The sequence below is a fragment of the Elephas maximus genome, chromosome 1, assembly GCF_024166365.1.
Source record: "Elephas maximus indicus isolate mEleMax1 chromosome 1, mEleMax1 primary haplotype, whole genome shotgun sequence".
NCBI classification, from domain to species: Eukaryota; Metazoa; Chordata; class Mammalia; order Proboscidea; family Elephantidae; genus Elephas; species Elephas maximus.
Genome location: NC_064819.1, coordinates 218,443,044 through 218,465,060, shown reverse-complemented (window position 1 = coordinate 218,465,060; position 22,017 = coordinate 218,443,044). Strand labels below are relative to the sequence as shown.

The 22,017-nt window shown below is 35.3% G+C and overlaps 1 protein-coding gene across 4 annotated transcripts in view; it reads right to left on the bottom strand.

The window, feature by feature from the left end:
- The window catches only part of STXBP5 (syntaxin binding protein 5), a 207,520-nt gene that overhangs the window by 27,217 nt on the left and 158,286 nt on the right, over nucleotides 1-22,017 (bottom strand). For all 4 annotated transcript variants that reach the window (XM_049903167.1, XM_049903181.1, XM_049903176.1 and 1 more), the window contains 4 exons: nucleotides 11,147-11,197; nucleotides 5,299-5,538; nucleotides 1,698-2,067; nucleotides 1,250-1,415 (listed from right to left, as the gene is read on the bottom strand). In XM_049903167.1, the coding sequence (XP_049759124.1) occupies nucleotides 1,250-1,415; nucleotides 1,698-2,067; nucleotides 5,299-5,538; nucleotides 11,147-11,197 (827 nt within the window). The remainder of the gene's footprint in view (nucleotides 1-1,249; nucleotides 1,416-1,697; nucleotides 2,068-5,298; nucleotides 5,539-11,146; nucleotides 11,198-22,017) is intronic.

Sequence of the window (22,017 nt, the reverse complement as noted above, 5' to 3'; positions counted from 1 at the left end):
TAAAAAAATCTTTATTTTTCACATGTATTTTTTTTATACATGTATTTGGAGCCCTGGTGGCACAGTGGTTAAGAGCTTGGCTGCTCACCAAAAAGGTCAGCAGTTTGACTCCACCAGCTGCCCCTTGGAAACTCCTTGGGGCAGTTTTACTCTGTCCTATAGCTTTGGTATGAGTTGGAATCGACTGGATGGCAACGCGTTTGGTCTTTATATGTATTTAGTCAATGTGGAGAAAATAAAAACAAAAAAACCCATTGCCTTTGAGTCGATTCCAACTTATCATGACCCTATAGGACAGGGTAGAACTGCCTCATAGGGCTTCCAAGGCTGTTTTCTTTATGGGGAACGCCGGTGGTACAGTGCTTAAGCAATTGCCTAACGGAAAAGTTGGTGGTTCAAGCCCACTAGCCATTCCGTGGGAGAATGATGTGGCAATCTGCTTCCGTAAAGATTATAGCCCTGGAAACCCTATGGGGCAATTCTACTCTGTCCTATAGGGTTGCTATGAATTGGAATTTACTAGAAGGCAATGGTGTTAAATCTTTATGGAAGGCCACTGACCTTTTTCAGTTAGCAGTTGAGTGCTTAACCCCTGTGCCACAAGGGCTACTTCAATGTGTAGAATGGGTACAAAATGAATGTAACATTTTGTATTTCTTTGACATCTCTGTAAAGACTGGATTGATAAAATGAAGTCACTCTTATTACAAGTATCTGATGAGGACACTTTTACCATAAGCATCTCAAGGCACACGTTCTAATTCTCAGTAAAAGGTCTTAGATTTTCTCATGGAGACTCTTTTGTAAGCTCCTTTAAGTGTAAGGGATGAATAGTTAAGGGCATTTTAGAGAATACTTCAGAGCCTGAGTGGCACAAGTGGTTTTCAGTCAGCTGCTAACTGAAAGGCTGGAGGCTTGAACCCACCCAGGGGCAATGCAGGGGCCCTGGTAGCACAGTGGTTAAGAGCTACACCTGCCAAACAAGGGGTCGGCAGTTTGAATCCACCAGGTGCTCCTGGAAACCCTATGGGGCAATTCTACTCTGTTCTATAGAGTCGCTGTGAGTTGTAATCGACTTGACAGCAATGGGTTTAAGGACAATGCGGAAGAAAAGCCCTGGCGATCTGCTTCCATAAAGATTACAGCCAAGAAAACCCCATGGAGCAGTTTTACTCTGTAACTGAGTTAGGGGCCGACTTGATGGCAGCTAACAACAAGAGAATACTTCAGGTAAATTTTTGCTATTTACCTGAAGATTTTCACAGGTCTCTTGACTGTAAGTCAGTCTCTGGATTTCTGTTGGTGAAACAAGATACAGTGCTTGTCCATTGTTGGTGAAGCAGAACGTTCTGGCTATCCGCATATTGGTAAGTGGCAAGTAATACACATCCAATAGAGGCCTTAAACTTGGCAAACTTGAGGGGGGAAAAAAAAACTTGTTAATAATAACCAAGGTAGTCTTTAGTCTTGAATAAAGTATTACAGAAGGTAAAAATGCTGAGGACCTTAGAAGCCTTATTATTCAGTTTGTATTCTTAAACAACAGAGGTGAACAATTTAGCTGAATAAAATAAACTCTCAGTACACGAAACTGCAATAAATAAAAGCTGTTTCTTTCAAACCAAATAAAATTCTGTGAAATTCTGATGTGAGGGAGGAATGCTAACTCTATATTAAGAAAATTATCTAATTCTTACCTAAAAGTCATAATATGTCCGTTGGCACAGAAACACGCAAGGCAGATACTGTTACTCAATGCCACAATATCTCCACGAAGTACAAATGAGGTCTCTGTAATGTTTTGCTTATAAACACAGTTCTGGGTTGGCAGTGAGATTACTTTTGCTTGCTTTTCAGAACATATCACTGCATACTGGTTTTCACTAATTTCCTGAGAAGAGGAGGGGGATACTGAGACAGGCCGCCGTTTTTTCAACTTCTCCTTTTCATCCTTTTCTTCAGGAACATTGTGTTCTCTCCAGGGTTCATATGCAGGTGGTACTAGGCAGCCTGTGGTATCCAGGAATGCCATTCTCAGGATTGCACCTTTTAACCTCAATATAGTACCTACAACACAGAAGTTTAGTAAATAACTGAGATATCTGAATCCACAGATTAAACATGTTTATTCCAACTGTGACATGTAGTAGACACTCAAAAAAAGTTGGATGCACATTGAACTGAAATTGCACATTGGCTCGTTGACAGAATTCAAGCTTCAAGCATGATATTTTTGAGTCTGGAAAAGATATAAATACTGCATGCCCAAAACAGATACAGACCACAAACTCATATTGCACATTTTAATTAAATATGATGAAGTCTGGAAATATATATCTGATTTAGGTGAATAAACAACTGATATTCCAGGGTGCCTGGAATTACCATCTCCTCTCATACCCAGCAATGAGTATTAGAGCAGGTGAATGGCCGCTAGAGTTGCACTATCCACTATGGTAGCCACTAGGCATGTGTGGCTATGGAGCACCTGAAATGAGGCTTCTCTAAATTGTAGTGTGCTGTGAGAGTAAAATATACAACAGTTTCTTTTTTACATTTTATGTGGCTACTAGAAAATTTAAAATTACATATGTGGCTTGTACTGCAGTTTTGATGAGCAGTACTGACTGAGAAGGCCAATGAGAAAAAAAAAAAAAAAATCCACATATTTCTAAACATTACTTCCAAAATCATAACTTACTTTTAAACTCTTAACCAGTAAATGTCAGACAGGTTCAAGGAATTATTTTGGTCGACTTATAATCTTAATTTAGGAGTTATATTTCTTGAATTGCTGTAATAATATCACATCCTTAAAAATATATGAATGCTTTATGATCATTTCTAAGTAAGCCAAATGATAACTTTAGTATTAAGAATTTGGAAACCAATGGAAAGGAGGGTATAGAATCGATTTAGCATTCCAGTACCTACTTTAGAAGACTGTCCATATATTATTATTTTATATTTATACTATTTTACAGCCTGGAAAACATTTTCCATATGTTATTTTCTTTTATTTCTAAGAAGAATTTCTGATGTTCTCTCACAAAAAAATTTTTTTAGAGGAAAAATAGTATTTCCTTTCTTCTTTGTACCTACATGTCTTGTCTACTAAGTAGGGTTGTCACATAAAATACAGGACACCTAGTTACATTTGAATTGTAGATAAACAATGAATAACTTTTTAGAATAAACCATAAAAAAAACAAAAACAAACTCATTGCCATTGAATTGATGACAGAGACCCTATAGAATAAGTATGTCCCATTAAAATACTGCATGGGGCATATTTTTATTAAAAATTATTCATTGTTTATTTGAAATTCAAATGTAACTGGGTGTCCTGTATTCTTATTTGCTTGTAGCCCTAGTCTACAATTCATGCTTGACAGTCAGATACTTCAACTATTTTAAGCTGTTTGGTAGAAAAATGAGAAACATGAGTTATAATCTTACAGTTTTAATTGCTATTTACCTCAAAACATATTTTAAAGCTGCTTTTCTTTTAAGAAGGTGCCCTTGTGGTATAGCAGTTAAGTGCTCACTGCTAACCAAAAAGGTGGCAGCTGGAACCACCAGCTGCTCTGCAGGAGAAAGATGTGGCAGCCTGCTTCCGTAAAGATTACAGCCTTGAACACCCCATGCGGTAGTTCTACCTTGTAGCAATCAGCTGGATGGTAGTGGGTTTGGTTTGGTTTAAGACCTCTTAATTTTTATTTTGGTTCACGCAAGGAGTTCTTCTGGCTTTAAAGTTTTGATGAAGTCAGTTAAAATATCCAGGCTAATTTGGGAACTGTTGACAGCACATGTAAGGTTCTAATATGAGAATTTTCTAAAAATGTCCAAAGATATCACTTAAGTGCAAATTTGTCCCGTAACTAGCAGGATTTTAGTATGTTTCCCAGTAGAGTAGTGGTAACTGTTAAAACCTTTCCTTGAAGAAAAGAAAAAACAATAGGAGACAAAATATACCATTTCAGATGCTTAAGCACAGAAACCCATCGGCTTGAAAAACACCTCTTTTCTCCTCACAGTTCCAGTACAGATAACAAGACAGGAGTGTCACTGTTAGATTTTTAAACAGGCACCTTATTAAAAATAAACCTCAAAGATTTCATCATTGAGAAGGAACTCAAAGGTTCCTTCTTATATTTGAAAATTACTTTGTGATCAATTAAGTTAATTTTTTTTTTTGCGAGTTGGAAAATATCCTAAATATCTTTAGTATAGAATATTAAGTTATCTATATTTAATCATTCTCCCTCATTTTTATTTATTGGAATTTTTTTTTTTTAGTGTAAACTGATATGTTTGCTGTAGAAAATACAGAAACTACAAATCAGTAAAAAGAGGAAAAATTATCCCCGATTCCACCATTTATTGATAATTGCTATTAATCTCTTGATTTTCACTTTTCCAGTTTTTTTATTCCTATGTTATAGGGTTGCTAGAGTTGGAAACGACTCAACGGCAGTGGGTTTTTATGAGTCGAAACTGACTTGATGGCACTGGGTTTTATGCACATATTTATTGCTTACTAATAAAAGATAAGATTAGTAAGAATATCACCATTACACAATCTGATTTAGCAACGAGGTAAGCAGTATATACTCAAATATTTATTGAGCTGAATGAATAAATCATTTCTTTAATGCAAAAACAGTTCAGAAATAAACATTAAAATCATAACCACATTTTAATTCTAAATTTCAAATATTATTAAAGTTCACTACGTAAACCAGGAGTAGCAATGAAAAACAGAATTCTCAGTTATTTCCAGATCTGGTTGAGTCACAGTGCAGCAGTTAAGAGATCGGCTGCTAACCAAAAGGTTGGTAGTTCAAATCTATCAACCGCTTCTTGGAAACTCTATGGGGCAGTTCTACTCTGTCCTATGGTGTCACTATAAGTCAGAATTGACTCGAGGGCAATGGGTTTTGGGATGGGATTGAGTTCACATACATTTGATAAAATCCAACCTCATTTTCAATATATGAAGACAGTAAATTTTTCCTTTTTAAAATTTGCTATTAAGTCACCTTTTCTTAATATTTCAAAGAAGATAATCTATTTTAAGACTATACACTTGGAGGTAAAAAACTATAATGTTTAAAATTTTTTTTTTCCATTTTTTTCTCCTAAATATGTACCATCCTTCTGTTATAACCACAAAATAAAAATTAGTTTAAAGTTTAGAATTCTTAGATCAATTCAAAAATAAAAAGCAAAGGTTCTGTTGAATTAATAAATGAAACCTCTGCTAGAACTGCGAGCGCAGCCCCAGAGCATACATACCACTTGGCGACACAATAACTGGCTGAAGAAGCCGCTGCTCTCCTCCAGGGGGAAGGTTCAGTGCAATGACAAGCACCGTCCCTAATGTAGTACCAACCCATAAACATGGTGAAGGGGATAAATCTGTCTTTCGAGTAAAAGTTTCACAGAAATGAAGGGCAGAGATTGCTTCTCGGGATTCTTTATCAATGCTGGTTACACTTGAACTCCGTGATCGGCTGAAGGAATTGTCTTTTACATCTGAAATGATTTTTTAAAATGTTGTAAATGAGATTGTTCAAGTTATAATGTACCCCACTTTTGGGCGCATATAAATTTGGCTAAGTAGTTAATCTGCAAAAGGACATTTGTAGCATATTTAATTTCTTTTTAATTGAGAAGAAAGAATTTACTTTTATGCTAATTTTTTCCTTTTGCTTAAACATAAAATACAAATGGACAAACCCACAGTTCTTCGAACTGAGCTGAGTGCATCGGATGCATTTTTGAATGTGTGACCCTTATGGTCTTATGTGCAGCTGTCAGTGTCCTGGATACTCTTCTAATCCTAGCCCTGACCACTTTCTCATGGTACTGTTTCCTCCCTTGGTAATATAATTCATGCTTAGGTTGAGCTATACAAGTGTGGGTATTTTAAATTTTCTATGTTTAAAAAACATATTTAGAGGTACTCTGATTCTCCTTTAAAAGTTATTGTATGAGTGACCTTTTTAAGTTTCCCCCCAAATCTGACCATATGAAAGCCTTTAATAATCAATAAGGAGTCCCTGGGTGGTGTAAACGGTTAAGTACTCAACTACTAGCCAAAAGGTTGGCAGTTCGAACCACCTAGAGGAGCCTCAAAAGGCAAGCCTGATGATCTATTTCTGAAAGGTCACAGCCCTGGAAACGCCATGGAACAGTTCTACTCTGTCACACTGAGTCACCATGAGTCAGAATCTACTCAAGTGCACCTAAGAACAACAAATGTCAATAAAAATTTAGCTTTCATTTTTCTCGAATGCCATTTTTACTGTAATCACCATTCATCTAAGGCATTTTACATTAAAATGTGTAACTGGTATCAGGCATATCATTCCCTATCCCTGGCTCTCCCTGTAATGACAAGGGTTCTTTTAAATTATACTAACACATCTTCGCTCCTCTTTAGCTTCTTTCTCTGCAGCCAATCCCAAATCTCTCTCAAGCCTTGGCCTCTTTTCTCTTAGAATCACATTTCCAAATGCTTGTTGGACTTTTTCCTGTTATATCACACTATGCAAAATTAAAAAAATTCCTTCAAAAGCACTAAATTTTTCTAAAGCACTACTTATACTAATGATACCCCTATTGTCCAGGAAACAACATTCAAGCTGAGTTTCAGTTTTGATTCCTCTTTTTTACTTTACCAATACACCTTTTGGGATGCCAGGTTTCACATGTCATTTTATTCCAATGTTATGTTTCCTTGTGTTACCAATCTACGCCTCATCACCAAAGCTACCACACATTCCAATTGATCTCCCTATCTTCAGTCTCTCCCCATAAAAATCTGGGTCAATTAGTTTCTGTAAGGTACAGTTAGAATTCTGTTAACTCTATTTAAAAAATTCTCATGGCTCCTCTCTATCTTTTTGCATGTTCATAATCTTCTTCATAAGCTTACTTTAAGATCCTCCACAAAATCGTGGATGCCTATCCTCTTTCTATTTCCCCCCACTGTGCTATTTCAGTTCTCTGTGGGAAAAAAACTGGGCCATTTGATGTTCTCCAAACATACCCTGCCTTTATCTATTTTTTTGCTTTTGCTCATGATTTTCTGATTGGTGCCCCTGCCTTCCCCCTTTATCCACCTATCATGATTATGCTGTTCTCTATCTCAGGTATTTTGTCTTCATGAAGTTTATCCTGGTTCCTACACCATAGTTTCTTACTCTTTTGAATTCCTATAGCTTTTCTTTTAAATCTGTCCCATGGCATGTATAGTACATTCATTCTGCAGTTATTTGCTTACTTGTCTTATGTCCCACACTACAGTGATTATGAATTTTTTGAGTACAAGGGCAATGTGGTTCTGATGCCTTGGAGAATTTAGCATAGTGCCTGCATGTAAAAGGTATTCAATTATTACTTGCTGAAGACAAGTATTACCATATTTTTACACAAATAACACATGCCTTCTACGTTTGCTTTGCCAACCACTCCCTTCCCCCGTGATGTAGCTTATGTGTTGTAAAAAAAAAAAAAAAAAAAACCTTGTGGGGGAGAGGAGCAGTTGGCAAACAAACATAGGTGTGTGTTATTTGTGTAACAATACAGTAATCAAGGTGTTTCTTCTACACTATTAGGATATATTAAATTCCAAGTAGCTCACATCTGATAAATAATTCCTCAAATCAAAGCTTTCACTGCTACCTTAAAAGAAATGACTCTTCATAACGTCATGAAAAACAGAAAACAAAACATTAAAATCTTTTAAGTTGTATTTTATTAAATAAAAAAAAAAGTATAAATGAGTCTTACTTATACCCCAGAATGAAGCTTTTCATAATCAAGATTAGTTTCACAGCTATTGAAAAATCTGTCCCCAAATAATAAAATGCAACATAATTGTGATTATAGCTAGGCTCTGTAAACAATAAAGCTTCTAGTCATGAAAATAGCATGGGTCGTTTCTAACTTTAGCTTCTAAAAATATCTTTCTTTTGCCTGAAATTATATTTTTTGTTATAGATTATACTGTGGTAGAAAAAAACTACTTACTGAATATAAAGTTACTTTCCATAATCAATAGCTCATTACTAGATGAGTTTGTAATATGATATTGACTCCAAATACTCAAAATCTTTAAAGTTTCCTGTTATTTTAGTAAAATAACAGAAATTTTTAATTTATTTTCCAATGATAAGTACATTTAGTATTATTTAAACAAAGCATACACACAGTACAAGGCAAATTGACGTATGTTTTTAGTTGTGACTATTGGCAACAATAGAAGCCAGTGATATAAGGATTTGATAATATAAATTTCAGTGTAAATAACCTGCAAAAAAAAAAAAAAAACTCACTGATATCTATTAAAATTACATCAGATGATTCATGATAATCTATATTTTAAAAGTTAATTCATAGGCCAAATGAACAGTGTTTTAATTTAATGGACTAATTTAACTACATAAAATTCATAAACTACAATTGCATTTTTATTATATGACTTATCTACAGAAAATAATGACCAAGAAAATCCTAAGGCTTCATCAATGTGCGAAAATGGGTTGAGCCAGAATCATGTTTGAAGTGGACCCAGTTAGGATCCTTATTTTACCTCCTTAGAACCATTTGAAAAAAAGCCAGAACTTCTGGCAGTTCATGAATTACAACTACTTCTATTAAGTCAGATATTGTGGGTCCCTGTGGTTTGATTTCTAGAAACTGGACAAGCCAAACAAATGGAGTGGAACTTTTAATTTTTCATTCCAGTAGTAAGAGCAGAAACCAGAACAGCCACCGTTAAGCTGCGTGTGTGGGTGCCAGACACTATCATAATTCTTCGTATTCATCATTTTCCAGAATCCACGTAACATCCCTGAAAAGCATTATCATCACAATTTGACAGATAATCACCACAGAGGCCCGGAATGACAAGCTAGAAGATGGTAAACCCAGGGTTTACGTGACACCCACGTCCAACTCTCCATGAGGGAGCTCCAGGTGGATGCTGGGTCAGTCTTAGTATCAGTATCAAGCAACTTCAAGATTTTGGTTATTACCAAACATTAAAGTTCATTCTTTCATATCCTGGAAAACTACTTGAACATGTGACCTTTTGGGTAGATCTAAACTCAGGTAAAGTTTGTCATTAATGCTTCCTTTCAGTTTGTAGCTGTTAAAATCTCTTCATAAATTCATTGCTTTCATGTTACTCTCTGGGTGCCTGCAGTATTCTATTTCTATATATCACCCTTTCCTTCTCAGGCAGCACCTCATGCTACAAAGTCTATATCCCCAAATCGAAACATAATACTGAGAGATGAATTTTCTCAGGATTAAAAATTACTTAACAAAAACTAATTCTTACCAAGGTAGAGGACAGTTTGATATTTTATCTCCTAGCTTGAGGGCTATGGAATCTGGGAGAGTGAAGCTATAGTGAAAGTATATAAAAAAAAGTATAGTACTGCACAATTTCCTTTAAGAAAGAGTAAATTCAGTTCACGGAAGCTTCAGAGCTGAGGGTAGTCCAATGGTTTTAGCAAGATCTGGCAGTTTGAGTCCATGACATAGTCCCCCGCCGCCCAGTCACCTGCCTGACCAAATAGCAGCCCAGATTCCAAAATAAGAATCTTATACCAAAAAGTAGTTCCAGCAGCACAAGGACCTGGACAGAAACTACTTAGGGAACAAGGAGACTATATCAAGGTATATATCAAAGTCATAACTGGTTCGGCTGTTGTTGTTAGTTGCCATTAGGGAATTAAAATACATGCGCATCAGCTAAACCATAAACCGAATAAAGATAACCTGTAAAATAATGAAGTACAAACTTTGAGTAAATTACTTATATTATTCATAAATGTATTATTTTAAAAAATAAATGGTTATGATATTTTTGCTAGTTTTTAAAGTACTTCTACATGTGTTTTCTCAGATTTTTAAGATTCTAAAAGACACAAAATCCCTTTAGTAGTATTTAATGTTAGTAAAATCATGGGCCATTTTGAGTCTGATGAAAACCATGGAACCTACTGTAGGAAAAAAAGCACAACGTGAGCCTCAGATACATCTGTGTTAAAATTATGTCTTTCATTTTTACAATGATAGGAACTACGTCTTTTTCAAAATATATGTTATCTCATATTCTAGGTTTAATTCTTATTCCCCTACACCAGTGATACTATAGGATTACACTAAATTGTTTTTTCTACGTTCAGGAAGGGAGCTCTATACTGACGGCAGTGGAAGGCATTATGCCTACTCACTCCTAACCACGAGCTTTCCATCAGTATAATGGACCAAACTGTAAAATGGACCTATACACACCTATGTTTGTATTACGGCATAAAAAGACAGTCAAGGAATCCAGAGGACTATGTGAGATGAGTGAGTGGTCAAATTGCAAGGGGGAAAATCTAGCTGTTTATAAGACAGGGGTGGGTGAAAAAGCCCTAAGCAGCCTACTTTTTGTTCACTTAAAGGCAACAGAAATCTCTGAAATAGAAATTAAACAAACAAACAAAAAAAAAAACCCTGCTTTATATGTATTTATATGTATTACAAGAAATCTTATTTTTATCTTTTTTGAAGTATCACTTATTCCTATCCTAGGATATCAGGGGTTGTTTTGCGCTGAATATAAATAAAATGACTGCATGAATATATTTACCCTGCTTTCATAATGGATGAGTTATAGAGAAAGTGCTATGGGAGAAGAAATATTTTCCAATCAACAACAAAAAGTCAGTAATGATGATTCTTGATATGGCAGATTCATTCCAATATATAAAAAAAAGTAAACAGTAATTTATCATAATTCAAATAAAAATAAGTTTATGTACTGCAGAGTTCAAACTAAGTTTTCAGATAGTTAAATGGGATAAAACAGCTTTTAATAAAAATTAATCTGAAGTCATACAAATTTTAATCTCAAACAAAATATTGTTTATATAGAAATTATGAGAGGGCTAGGGAAATATATTACTTTAGTTTGCTTGAAATTATGATTGTCTTTTGTAATTTGCAGATGGCATGCTAAAGGCTATTTCAAAAATGTTTAATCCTTAATTTTAAATCTTCTGATTTCCTTACTTGTCTTCCCATTACAGGGAGTTTAATTACTATAGATTTCTATTTCTTTACTTATTTTACTTACCTAAGTCAGGCTTTAGGTCAGTAGGCAAGCTTAACTTCCTTGACATCTTTGCTGAAAAATAAAATGCATTTTTAAAATTCTGAAAAATATTTGATTCATGCTCATTAATACCAACTGATCTTCAAAACAGAAGTGAATACTACACTACTAAATGTAGATGCTAGGATAATTAAAATAAGATTAATAATATTATAGGTGGAAAGTAAAGCGTACTTTAAGATTTTAAGTTTGTACTTACTTGATGAAATATCTTTGTGTGCTTGAAGCTCTTAAAGGAAGCCTTTTAAATTCTAACTTTTAATTATTTCTCAGGCTTATAGGAAAGGATAAGACTTTTCTACGAGAAGAAAAGTCATTTCTCAGAAGGAATGTTTTGCAGATGAGGACAATGGAGGTCAAAGACTGAGTTTGGGTAGGTGGTATAAAATCTTTCCAGCTCCTCATCTTCATAGCTATTGTGCTCATCTTTTTAAAAAGTTAATTTCTAGAATATAGGACAAAACTGTATTGACAGTCAAATTAAAGTATATGACTACATCATAAAAATATTTGGCTCATCCATTACTTAAGCTAACACCTCTATTTACATTTCAGTCAGTGAAAAAAAAATGAAGTCATGCTCATTTTAAAATTAATGTATTTATATAAAATATAAACAGCAGGCATTTAAATTTCATGTAGTATTAGATTATTAAAAAAACTTGTGCATAAATTTACTGGAATTCACTTTCCATCCTCAAAATCTGCTACTTCCTTAATGTTGGAAGTGATTTAAAGTTAGGAGTTGTTTAACTGTATCTACTGTGTTAGTAGTAGTGCATGCGTAACAGAATAGAGCTTCCTATGTGAAATTCTGAAAAAGCATGTTTGTTAATACATGAATGCATATATTGGGTTAAACTTTGGACTGTTAGGAGATACTTAAAGCACAGACCCTGCTAATCCATAAGGGCGCCATGTAAACAAAGAGAAATCCAGTCATAGTATATAACTTCCACATCTAAAAAAATGACAAATTCAGTGTTAGGAAAGAGGCATTAGGCAAACTGGGAAGGGATGGGGAAAAAATATCAAGTGCTCATTTCTAAGCTTCATTAATCTAATTAGCATCTTTTAAAAAATAACAATGGGTCAAATTTATAAATCAGTCTTATCCCATTTTTACTCTGCCTTAATCAATCTCAATTAAAAGACAAACTGGTCTCATATACATGGTTGCTACTGTATTTGACACCCAATTCTGTTAAAATTAGAAGGTATGATACCCCCAAAACAGTCCTTTAAAAAATAGTATTAAACACTCTTGAAAGAATTTATAGGTTTTCAACAAGTATCATAGGTACAGTATACACAGACTGATACATAGTATCTATACAATGTACGGGAGTCCTGGCGGTACAGTGGTGAAAGCACTTGGCTGCTAACTGAAAGGTCAATAGTTTGAACCCACCCGCCGCTCTGTGGCAGTCTGCTTCTGTAAAAATCTACAGTCCTGGAAACCCTATAGGGCAGCTTTACCTTGTCCTATAGGGTCACTATGAGTCGGAATTGACTCGACAACAGTGTTTTTTTTTTTTTTTTTTTTTTTTTTTAACAAATGTAAATGCTATCTGCAATAGAAAAACAGTCTGGCGCAGTCTAAAAATACTCTTTCAGAGACAGACGAAATGGGTGCCTACCTAGGCCCCACTATTCTGATTTGAGCAAATTATTCTGGACAAGTCCTCTGGACCTATGCTACTCGAACGTGAATGTGCACATCAGTCTCCTGGGGATCTTGTTAAAACTCAGATTCTGATTTGGCAGACCTGACTAGGTCCTGAGACCCTGTAATTCTAACCGGCTCCCAGGAGACACTGAGAGTGCCAGTCTGTGGACCACACTTTGAGCAACAGAGTGGTTAGACTACAGGCAGCTTCAGGGTAGGAACGAAGACCGATTCATCAAATCCAGTATCTATCTATATATAGATATATATATACCTGCTGCCGTAGAGTCAATTCTGACTCATAGTAACCCTATAGGGCAGAGTAGAACTGCCCCATAGAGTTTCCAAAGAGCACCTGGCGGATTCAAACTGCTGACCTTTTGGTTAGCAGCTGTAGCACTTAACCACTACGCCAAAACGGTTACCACAGATATATATATATATATATACAGATATATATCTATAACTAACATTTTGCTTCAGTATCTAATTTGTAAAATGTGGAAATATAAAGTATATTGGTTAGGGCTGAGTTTGGAATCACACCAAACCTGGGTTTGAATCCACCTGGACCAATTACTAGCTGTATGACCTAAGGGCAATCACTTTGCTTCTCTAAACATCAAATTTCCTCATTTGTAAAATGAGAAAAATAATGCTCACTTCATGCTATAAGATGATGTAGGCAAAATACTGAACAATACCTGATGTGTAGCATGGATTTAATAAGTGTTAGTTATTATTTATCATTATTAATAATCAGATGAGATAATATGAAAATTTCCACCAACTGTAAAACACTATGGAGCCCTGGGGGCACAATGGTTAAGAGCTTGGCTGCTAACCAAAAGGCTGGCAGTTCAAATCTGTCCAAAAGGGTTGCTATGAGTCAGAACTGACTGGACAGCAATGGAAACAGGGTTTATAAAACACTATACAGATGAGCTATTAATATACTTACAAATAACCTAATGTTTTTTCATTCTAATTCTATGGTAATATTCCAAATAACAAAAACAAGAAAAAAAAAAAAAAAAAACTTTAGGGTATAAACACAGAATGGCAAGCGCCAGCCACTATAAGCTCAATCTTCTTAGTTCATTTCAAAAAAAGTAATTTCAATATATAGCTAAACACAGAAAAGAGAAATAACGGGTAATTTCTAACATCTAAATAAGTATCATATTTATCCCTTTTTAAATAAATTAAAAATATGCTAAATATTTGCTTATTAAAAATGTATCTGTTAAAGCTTTCATTCAGTAGCGATACATTTATGGCCAAAAAAAATCACTAGTAAATTTCTAGATTACTGGATTTCAGAAGTGTATATATTTTTTTATCTCCTTTAGGATTTCTCCTAGAAATAGTTCTGTATAACTTCCAAAATATTTTTTAAAAATTTCAAGTTATTTCATCCCATAGAACAATTTTTTTTTTTTTTTTGGTCTAGCACCACTTAATTCTTTCATCATGTTTTAAAAAAAAAAATGCACATAACTAACCAGTTTTCAAATAACTCTTCAGTTCGTCTAATTTCAACATTTTATCAATATTGACAGATTAAAACCACACATAAAAATGACCAGGCAGATTTCCTGAATACAGCAATTTTATTATAAAAGGCAAAAATGATTTTGTAGCCTGTTTATTATTTCTTCTGAAATACTTTGCAAGTGAAGATCTACAACCTGACCACCAACAAACCACAGTGTTCAATCAAGTGATGGATATTTAAGCTACATTGCTGTTATCATTGGACATAATTTTAAGCAACCAAAAAAACCAAACCTGCTGCTGTCGAGTCCATTCTGACTCATAATGACCCTATAGGACAGAGTAGAACTGCCCTTTGGTGTTTCCAACTAGTGGCTGGTGGATCTGAACTGCTGACCTTTTGGTTAGCAGCTGTAGCTCTTAACCACCATGCCACTAAAAAAAAATAAAATAGGGCTCCTTAAATATAGAACTTGAAATGGCAAAGTTAAATGATTATTATTATTATTTTGCATTAATTCTACCTATCAAATAACTTAAAAAAAAAATACACAACTAAGGGTTCTGAAAAATAGAGAAAAGTTTTTGTTACATGTGGAGGTGGGCATCGGAATTAAATATTAAATTGGGCACATGCCAGCAATGTGCCAGAAGGCAGGCCTACGGTTCCTGCTTTCCAGGAGTTTACAGCCAACTGGAGGACACAAATAACTCCAATGCAATGTAGAAAGTACCACTAGCAAAGGCACGCTCAGGGTGCTAACTGGAGTACACTGGATTTATACCATCCTCAGTCTGAAATACTTATCTAAGACTCTGGGCTGAAGAGACAAAGCTGCAAGTGGCAGTTTAGATTTTGTACACTTTCACAAAACCAGATGTTCCCCAAACATTTTTTTTTTGTTTACGGTGTTTTTTTTTTTTTAATGTAAAATTTACATGCAAATGCATAAATCATAAATGCCGTTTCATCAATTTTGACAATGTATACACCTGTGTAACCCAAACATTACCATCACCTCAAAAAGGTTACTCATGCTCCTTCCCAACCAATCCCTGCCCCCATCTTCAGGAGCAATCACAGTTCTGATTTTTCCCTTCACCATAGACCAGTTTTGCCTGTTCTAGAATTTCATAGAGATGAAATCACACTATAAACTCTTGTGTAAGGCATTTTTTCACTCATGCTTTTTAGCTTCTTCCCAAAATATTTTAAAGCTTACATCCTTTTTCCAATACACAGAATGCGTTTTTAGATGAAAAAAACAAATAGATATTGTAATTAACAGATTCAAAGTAATGCAAGATTAACATTTTCTTATTGCCCCTCCTGTTCTAGATACCAATTAGAAAAATAAAGTACAGAGAAACAGGGGTGGGGGGGGTCATCCCTAATGCCCATAATCAAGAGGCAACATTTTTTTTTACATATTTCCCAACTTTTTTTAAAAATCCACTTTTCTTCACATAGTTGAGATCAACTATCACATACAAATCCATATTCTGTTCTTTTCTACCTATTAACGCTAGCATTTTCTTATTAACTGTTAGTACATTTTAATGGCTGTATTTTTATGTATATGGATACTTACTGAACATTTAGGCATATTCCAATTTTCTAATAGAGATGGTGATACAAAATATTTGCATATATTTTGGGTTATTTTCTTCACATAGAGTTCAATAAAGGAGGATTAATGCCAGTATAAATCTCAACTCCCCTGCCTCCAAGGTCTCCTGAAGGCAGGGGAGGTGAGATTTATACTGGCCGTTTTAGTGGGTTTTTCAAGTATGTCTTAAAGCATTGTTTCTTTCCTTTTTAAAGAATAGCATACAAGCACAATTTTTACAAGCTTTTTTTTTTTCTGCTTAAGTTAAAAAAAAAAAGTGCATCAGAGAAAATTCAGGAAAGTAACAGTCTTAGCTCACAACTGTAAACCCTTAAAACTCAAGACATTTTTCCCATTTATTATGGTATTTGTATAGGTGAAAAATCTCAAACCAGAGAGATTCTTCCCAATCTTTGAATGTAACTTGTCTGGCTTTACACAGATGCTTATGGAGTGAGTTGAGAGAAAGAAAGAAAGGGCAGGGGGTAAACCCTTATAATTAAAACTTTTGCTGGGATGTGTCTATAGGGGTTTCTTTCCCTTGAATGAACACCTATCTAAGTAGTTTCTAATTGACAGGGCACGAGTACTATGCAGTACCTACCAAGAATTTATCTTGAGTAGCACTGCTTACTTGAGGTGCAGTCACTTACCCTTGCCTGATTTTTACTGAAATTGTGAATGCTCACATTTTTCTTTCATTTCATACACAGTCGAGTATGAAACTGGGAAAATGTGAACCAGTAGTTGTTAGCCAGACATAGGAAGTCATTGCTAACATTTAAAATATATTTTGAAAATGGTTTTTCTAAAATTAATTCATGTTCATTGTAAAGAATTCAAACAGTGCAGAAAAGTACATGTTAAATTATCTAATATCCCACCAACAACAAATGATCATTAGGATTAGCTGAACATCACTTTTGATCTTTTTTTTTTTTGTTGTATAGATGCAGACAGATTACAGGTGATAAATATTTTTCATAAAAATGTGATACTATACAACTAATTTAATAAAATATTTAATTTTATTTAGAGTTAACTACAGTATTCTGAAATATTTTCCTTTCTGCAAGATATATCATTTTTACGCTTGAATGTAGAATAGCTAAAGTGACATCATGATAAATGGAGAAAATATTGAAGTTGTCAAGGAATTCATTTTACTTGGATCCACAACCAACGCCCATGGATGCAGCAGTCAAGAAATGAAATGACATATTGTATTGGGCAAATCTGCTGCAAAAAACCTCTCTAAAATGTTGAAAAGCAAAGATGTCACTTTGAGCACTAAGGTGCACCTGATGCAGGCCATGGTATTTTCATTAGCCTCATATGCATGCAAAAGTTGGACAATGATTAAGGAAGACCAAAGAAATGAGGCCTTTGAATTACGCAGTTGGTGAAGAATTTTGAATATACCATGGATTTGCCAGAAAAATGGACAAGTCTGCGTTGGAAGAAGTACAGCCAGAGTGCTCCTTGGAAGTGCAGATGGCGAGACTTCGTCTCATATACTTTGGACATGTTATCAGGAGGGACCAGTCCCTAGAGGACATGACGGTTGGTAAGGCAGAGGGTCCGTGAAAAAGACGAAGATCCTTAAAGAGATGGACTGACGCAGTGGCTGCAACAATGGGCTCAAACACAGCAACAACTGTGAGGTTGGCGCAGGCCTAGTGTTTTGTTCTCTTGTACATAGGGTCACTATGACTTGGAACTGACTCGACAATGTATCATTTTTTAAAAGTTCTATTATCGATTTCCCTTTAGGATTTCTGGTAGTGTAGGTCTGAAGATGACAAATGCACTCAGCTGTTGAATGTCTTTATTTCATCCTCATTTTTAGGCATACTTTTTGCTAGATATGTAATTTCAGGTTGACAGTTTTTCCTTTCAGCATTTTAATAAAATTATCCATGGTCTTCTGGTCTGCACTATCTCTGGATGAGAAGTCAGCCATCATTTGTATCAGTGTTTCCATTAATGTTATGTATCTTTTTCCCCTCTCCTATTAAAATTTTCTCTTTACTGTTGGTTTTTAATAGCTTGATTATGACGTACCTGAGTATGGTTTTCTTATCTTCATTGGGGTAACTGAGCTTCCTGTAAGTTGATGTTTTCATAGTATTTAGAAAGATTTTGACAATTATCTTTTCAAATACTTTTTATGACCTTTATTTTCATTCTCTGAGACTCCAGTCAGATCACATGATAATGTTTCACAGGTCATCGAAGTTCTGTTTTTTTCCCTAACCTTTTTTCTCTTTGTCCTTCAGATTGTGTAATTCTATTGATCTGTTTTCAGGCTCACTAACCCTTTCTTCTGCAATCTCCATCTGCTGACAACTAAACACATCCAATGAAATTATCATTTCAGACACTGAACTTTTCAATATAAGAATTCCCATTTTGTTCATTAAAAAGTTTCTAGTTCTCTGTTGATATCATCTGTTCATTCACTATGACTGTCTTTACCATTTAGTACTTGAACATATTATAGCCCAAACACAAACCAAACCCACGGCTGCCGAATTCATTCCAACTCACAGTGACCCAATAAGACAGAGTAGAACTACTCCACAGGGTTTCCATGGCTGTAAACCTTTACAGAAGCAGACTGCCACCACCAGAGCAGCTGGTGGGTTTGAACTGCTGACCTTCGGTTTGCAGCCGAGCGTTTGAAACCACTGTGCCACAGGGCTCCTTGCTTTAAAATCCTTTTATACGAATATCAACATCTAGGTAATTTGGGGGTCTTCTTCTACCGACTGATTTTTTTTTTTTCTTAATTATGGGTCACATTTTCCCGTTTTTTTTTTTTCCCACAACTAATAATTTTTAATTACATGCTGGACATAGAAGATAACATATTGAAGGAAGCCTGGATTATACTGTTAATTTTATTAAGTGTTAAGTTTTTTCTGGCAGGCAGTTAAATAACTGGTAGATTGTTTTGGTTTTATCAGGCTTGGTCTTATTCCTAGTTAGGGTGAGTCTACTTCTGTTACGCTAGGATGCAATACGCATTCTTAAGGAGTGGACTTTTTAGGATATCAACTGAATGACTCAGGTGCTCAGAAAAGTTTAACTGCAATAACTCAGCAACTGCATGACCTTTGGTACCACGAGTCAGCTTTTAGCCCCACAGTACACGATCACCAGTAGCTCTGTGGAGTCTTACCCAGTACATATGCAGCCAGCCCTTGGCAAGAGCCTTCCTTGAATCCCCACACAGACTTCTGGGGTTTCTCTCTGAGCAATTCCTTCCTTGCTGGTACTCTGCTCCACAAAATTCCACTCATGTTAGCAGGCTAGAGTTCCACTCTCTGCCTCCTTACCTTAGGGAGACTGCCACTCTGCCACCCTATGCTGCAACAAGAACATGCCCTGTGGCGGAAATCTGGGGAGACTGTGGGGTTCACCTGTTTTCCTTTCTCTCAAAGATGACAGCCCATTACAGGGAAACAACTAACAATTGCCTCATATATTTTGACCGGTTTTATAGTTGTTTTCTGTGGGACCTAAGTCCCAAACTAGTTATACCATAAGGCCTAAAGCTGAAACTCAGGCTAAAAGTTTTTCCTTTTTTTCATTTTTTGTGACTACCTCTAACAAATAAGCTTGTTTTCAGTTTCAGCTTAATCAGTCTCCTAGATGGAAGGTCTGAAGAGGCAAATCCATCTTTGGAAAACCTCTAGTCAGTGTTCCTGGCTTATACCCTGTACTCTGATATAATTTTATGATAAATGGTGTACAGACTTTAGCAGAATTTTTTTCCAGCAATTTTCTGATGCTCACATTGTTACTTCTCAGAATGTCAGAAGGACTTGCCCAGCCCACTTATGCACCCAGTCAGCTCATTTCATTAAACTTATCAAAATACTTCTGCGCATGCCTTGAAGTTACTTATCTTCCATTGTGGCCTTCAAACTGATGGCATATGATGTCAATGAGTTCTTGGAAGATGCCTTGTCTCTGTTTTTTTCTTCTTCAACTGTGTATTCTTTAACTCTTGCCTCTTGCAGTATCTTCCTTGCTCTGATATACTTCATCATGGGAGAGTGTAAACTTTCTCTCTTGTTCTATGCTTCTGTCCCAGAAGAAACAGGGGATGATTAAAGTAAAGAGGTTTCTTCAATGTGAGAAATACTGGTATCAGAGGTACATCTAAGCAGGTTGTTATCCTGGGTCTTTTTTCTCACTTCTTATAAACATGAATAAGAACAAGCTGGCTTGCTGAATCGGTAGTAAAGAGCTGCATTTGTTTGTTAAAATAATGATGTTACATGTGATCACAACAATCATGTATGCAATGTCAGATTCAATACCAAGGACAGATGTACAATGTCCAAGAGAAGCAAATCTCCAGGCGAGGAGACTGCTTGGACTGTCACACATAAATGACAGTTTCATCACAGTCGATGCTTTTTAAAAAGTTCTTTGCAACTGGAGAAACCCTTGTAAGGTTTATGAATTATGGAGATCCTCTTACTTCTTTCAGATTAAACAGATGCTGTGTAGTTTTCCTTTAGTTTTTCTACCCACTATGTTCCCCATCTTATAGTTCTACAGAAAGTTTCTAAAAAGAAAGGCAGAACTATAACGTCTGCTTTTTCGAATGTGGCATCTATAGCAGAAACACAGTTTAACAACAATAAAATGTAAAAGGATTTATTAATAAACAGTACGATGAGGTTGTCAGAAACAGCAAAAAACAAAACAAAACAAAACAAAAAAACAACCAGGATGGTAAAGGGACTAAAAAATCAGCTTGAAGGACAGAGCAACAGAGAAGAAAAAAGACTCATGTAAAGTATGATGATGGTTGTTAAGGAGTTGAAGTGACATGATATGGAAAAGGATTAGATTTTTTCTTTAAGGAATCTGGGGGAAAAACTGGAAGAAGTAGAAACTTTCTTAGCACTGACCAAATATTATCTTAACAGCCATTAAAACTAATAATATCAATGTCTAGTTCCAAGGCTAGAATATAAATCCCATGAGTTCTGGAAAGAATTTATCTTGCAAAACATTGTTTCCATATATCTATCTAGCACGTACTGGATGCTCAACAAACTTCGAGATAAATGAATAAATCGATGAGTAAACAAAATCTGTCACTGGAACATTACTTCTACAGAAACCTGTATTTCTTCACAAATTAAACAAAAAGAGACCAAATTAAACACAGGCTTATTAATAAAAAAAGATGACTTTTGAAAATTACTCACAGAACACGTATCCATTCCCTGAAATAAATGGAAATTTTAAAAGAGATACAACTACCTGTCTGGTCAAGATTAGGTTATAACAAGTTCTTTTCATTCTTGAACTATCCTGTGACTTTTGTCTTCAACATTTTTTTTTCCCGACTCTAATTGCTTTACAAGAAAATCTATAAACCTTAATGATTAGTATGTCTAGTAAAAATATCACCATAATTAAACTCTTAACAACATCTCAAACAGCATTTTGTACAGAGTAAAAGGGTTTACACAAATAATGGCAGAACATAAATTGCCATTTATAGTTCTCATGTATTAAACAATGCAGGAAACATTAAAAGAAGATGGAAGTAATACACAGAGTCACTGTAACAAAAAGAATTGGTTGACATTCAACCATTTTAGGAGGTAGCATATGATCAAGAACTGATGGTACTGAAGGAAGAGGTCCAAGTTGCACTGAAGGCATTGGTAAAAAACAAAGTTCCAGAAATTGACAGAATACCAAATGTTTCAACAAACAGATGCAGTGCTGGAAGCACTCACTTGTCTATGCCAAGAAATTTGGGAGAGAGCTACCTGGCCAACAGACTGGAAGAAACCCATATTTGTGGCCATTTCAAAGAAAGATGATCCAATAGAATGTGGAAATTATTGAATAATATCATTAATATCACACTCAAGTAAAATTTTACTGAAGATCATTCAAAAGCAGTTATAGCAGTATATCGACAGGGAACTGCCAGAAATCCAAGCCAGTTTCAGAAGGGGACGTGGAACCAGGAATATCATCACCTATGTCAGACTGATCCTGGCAGAAAGTAGAGA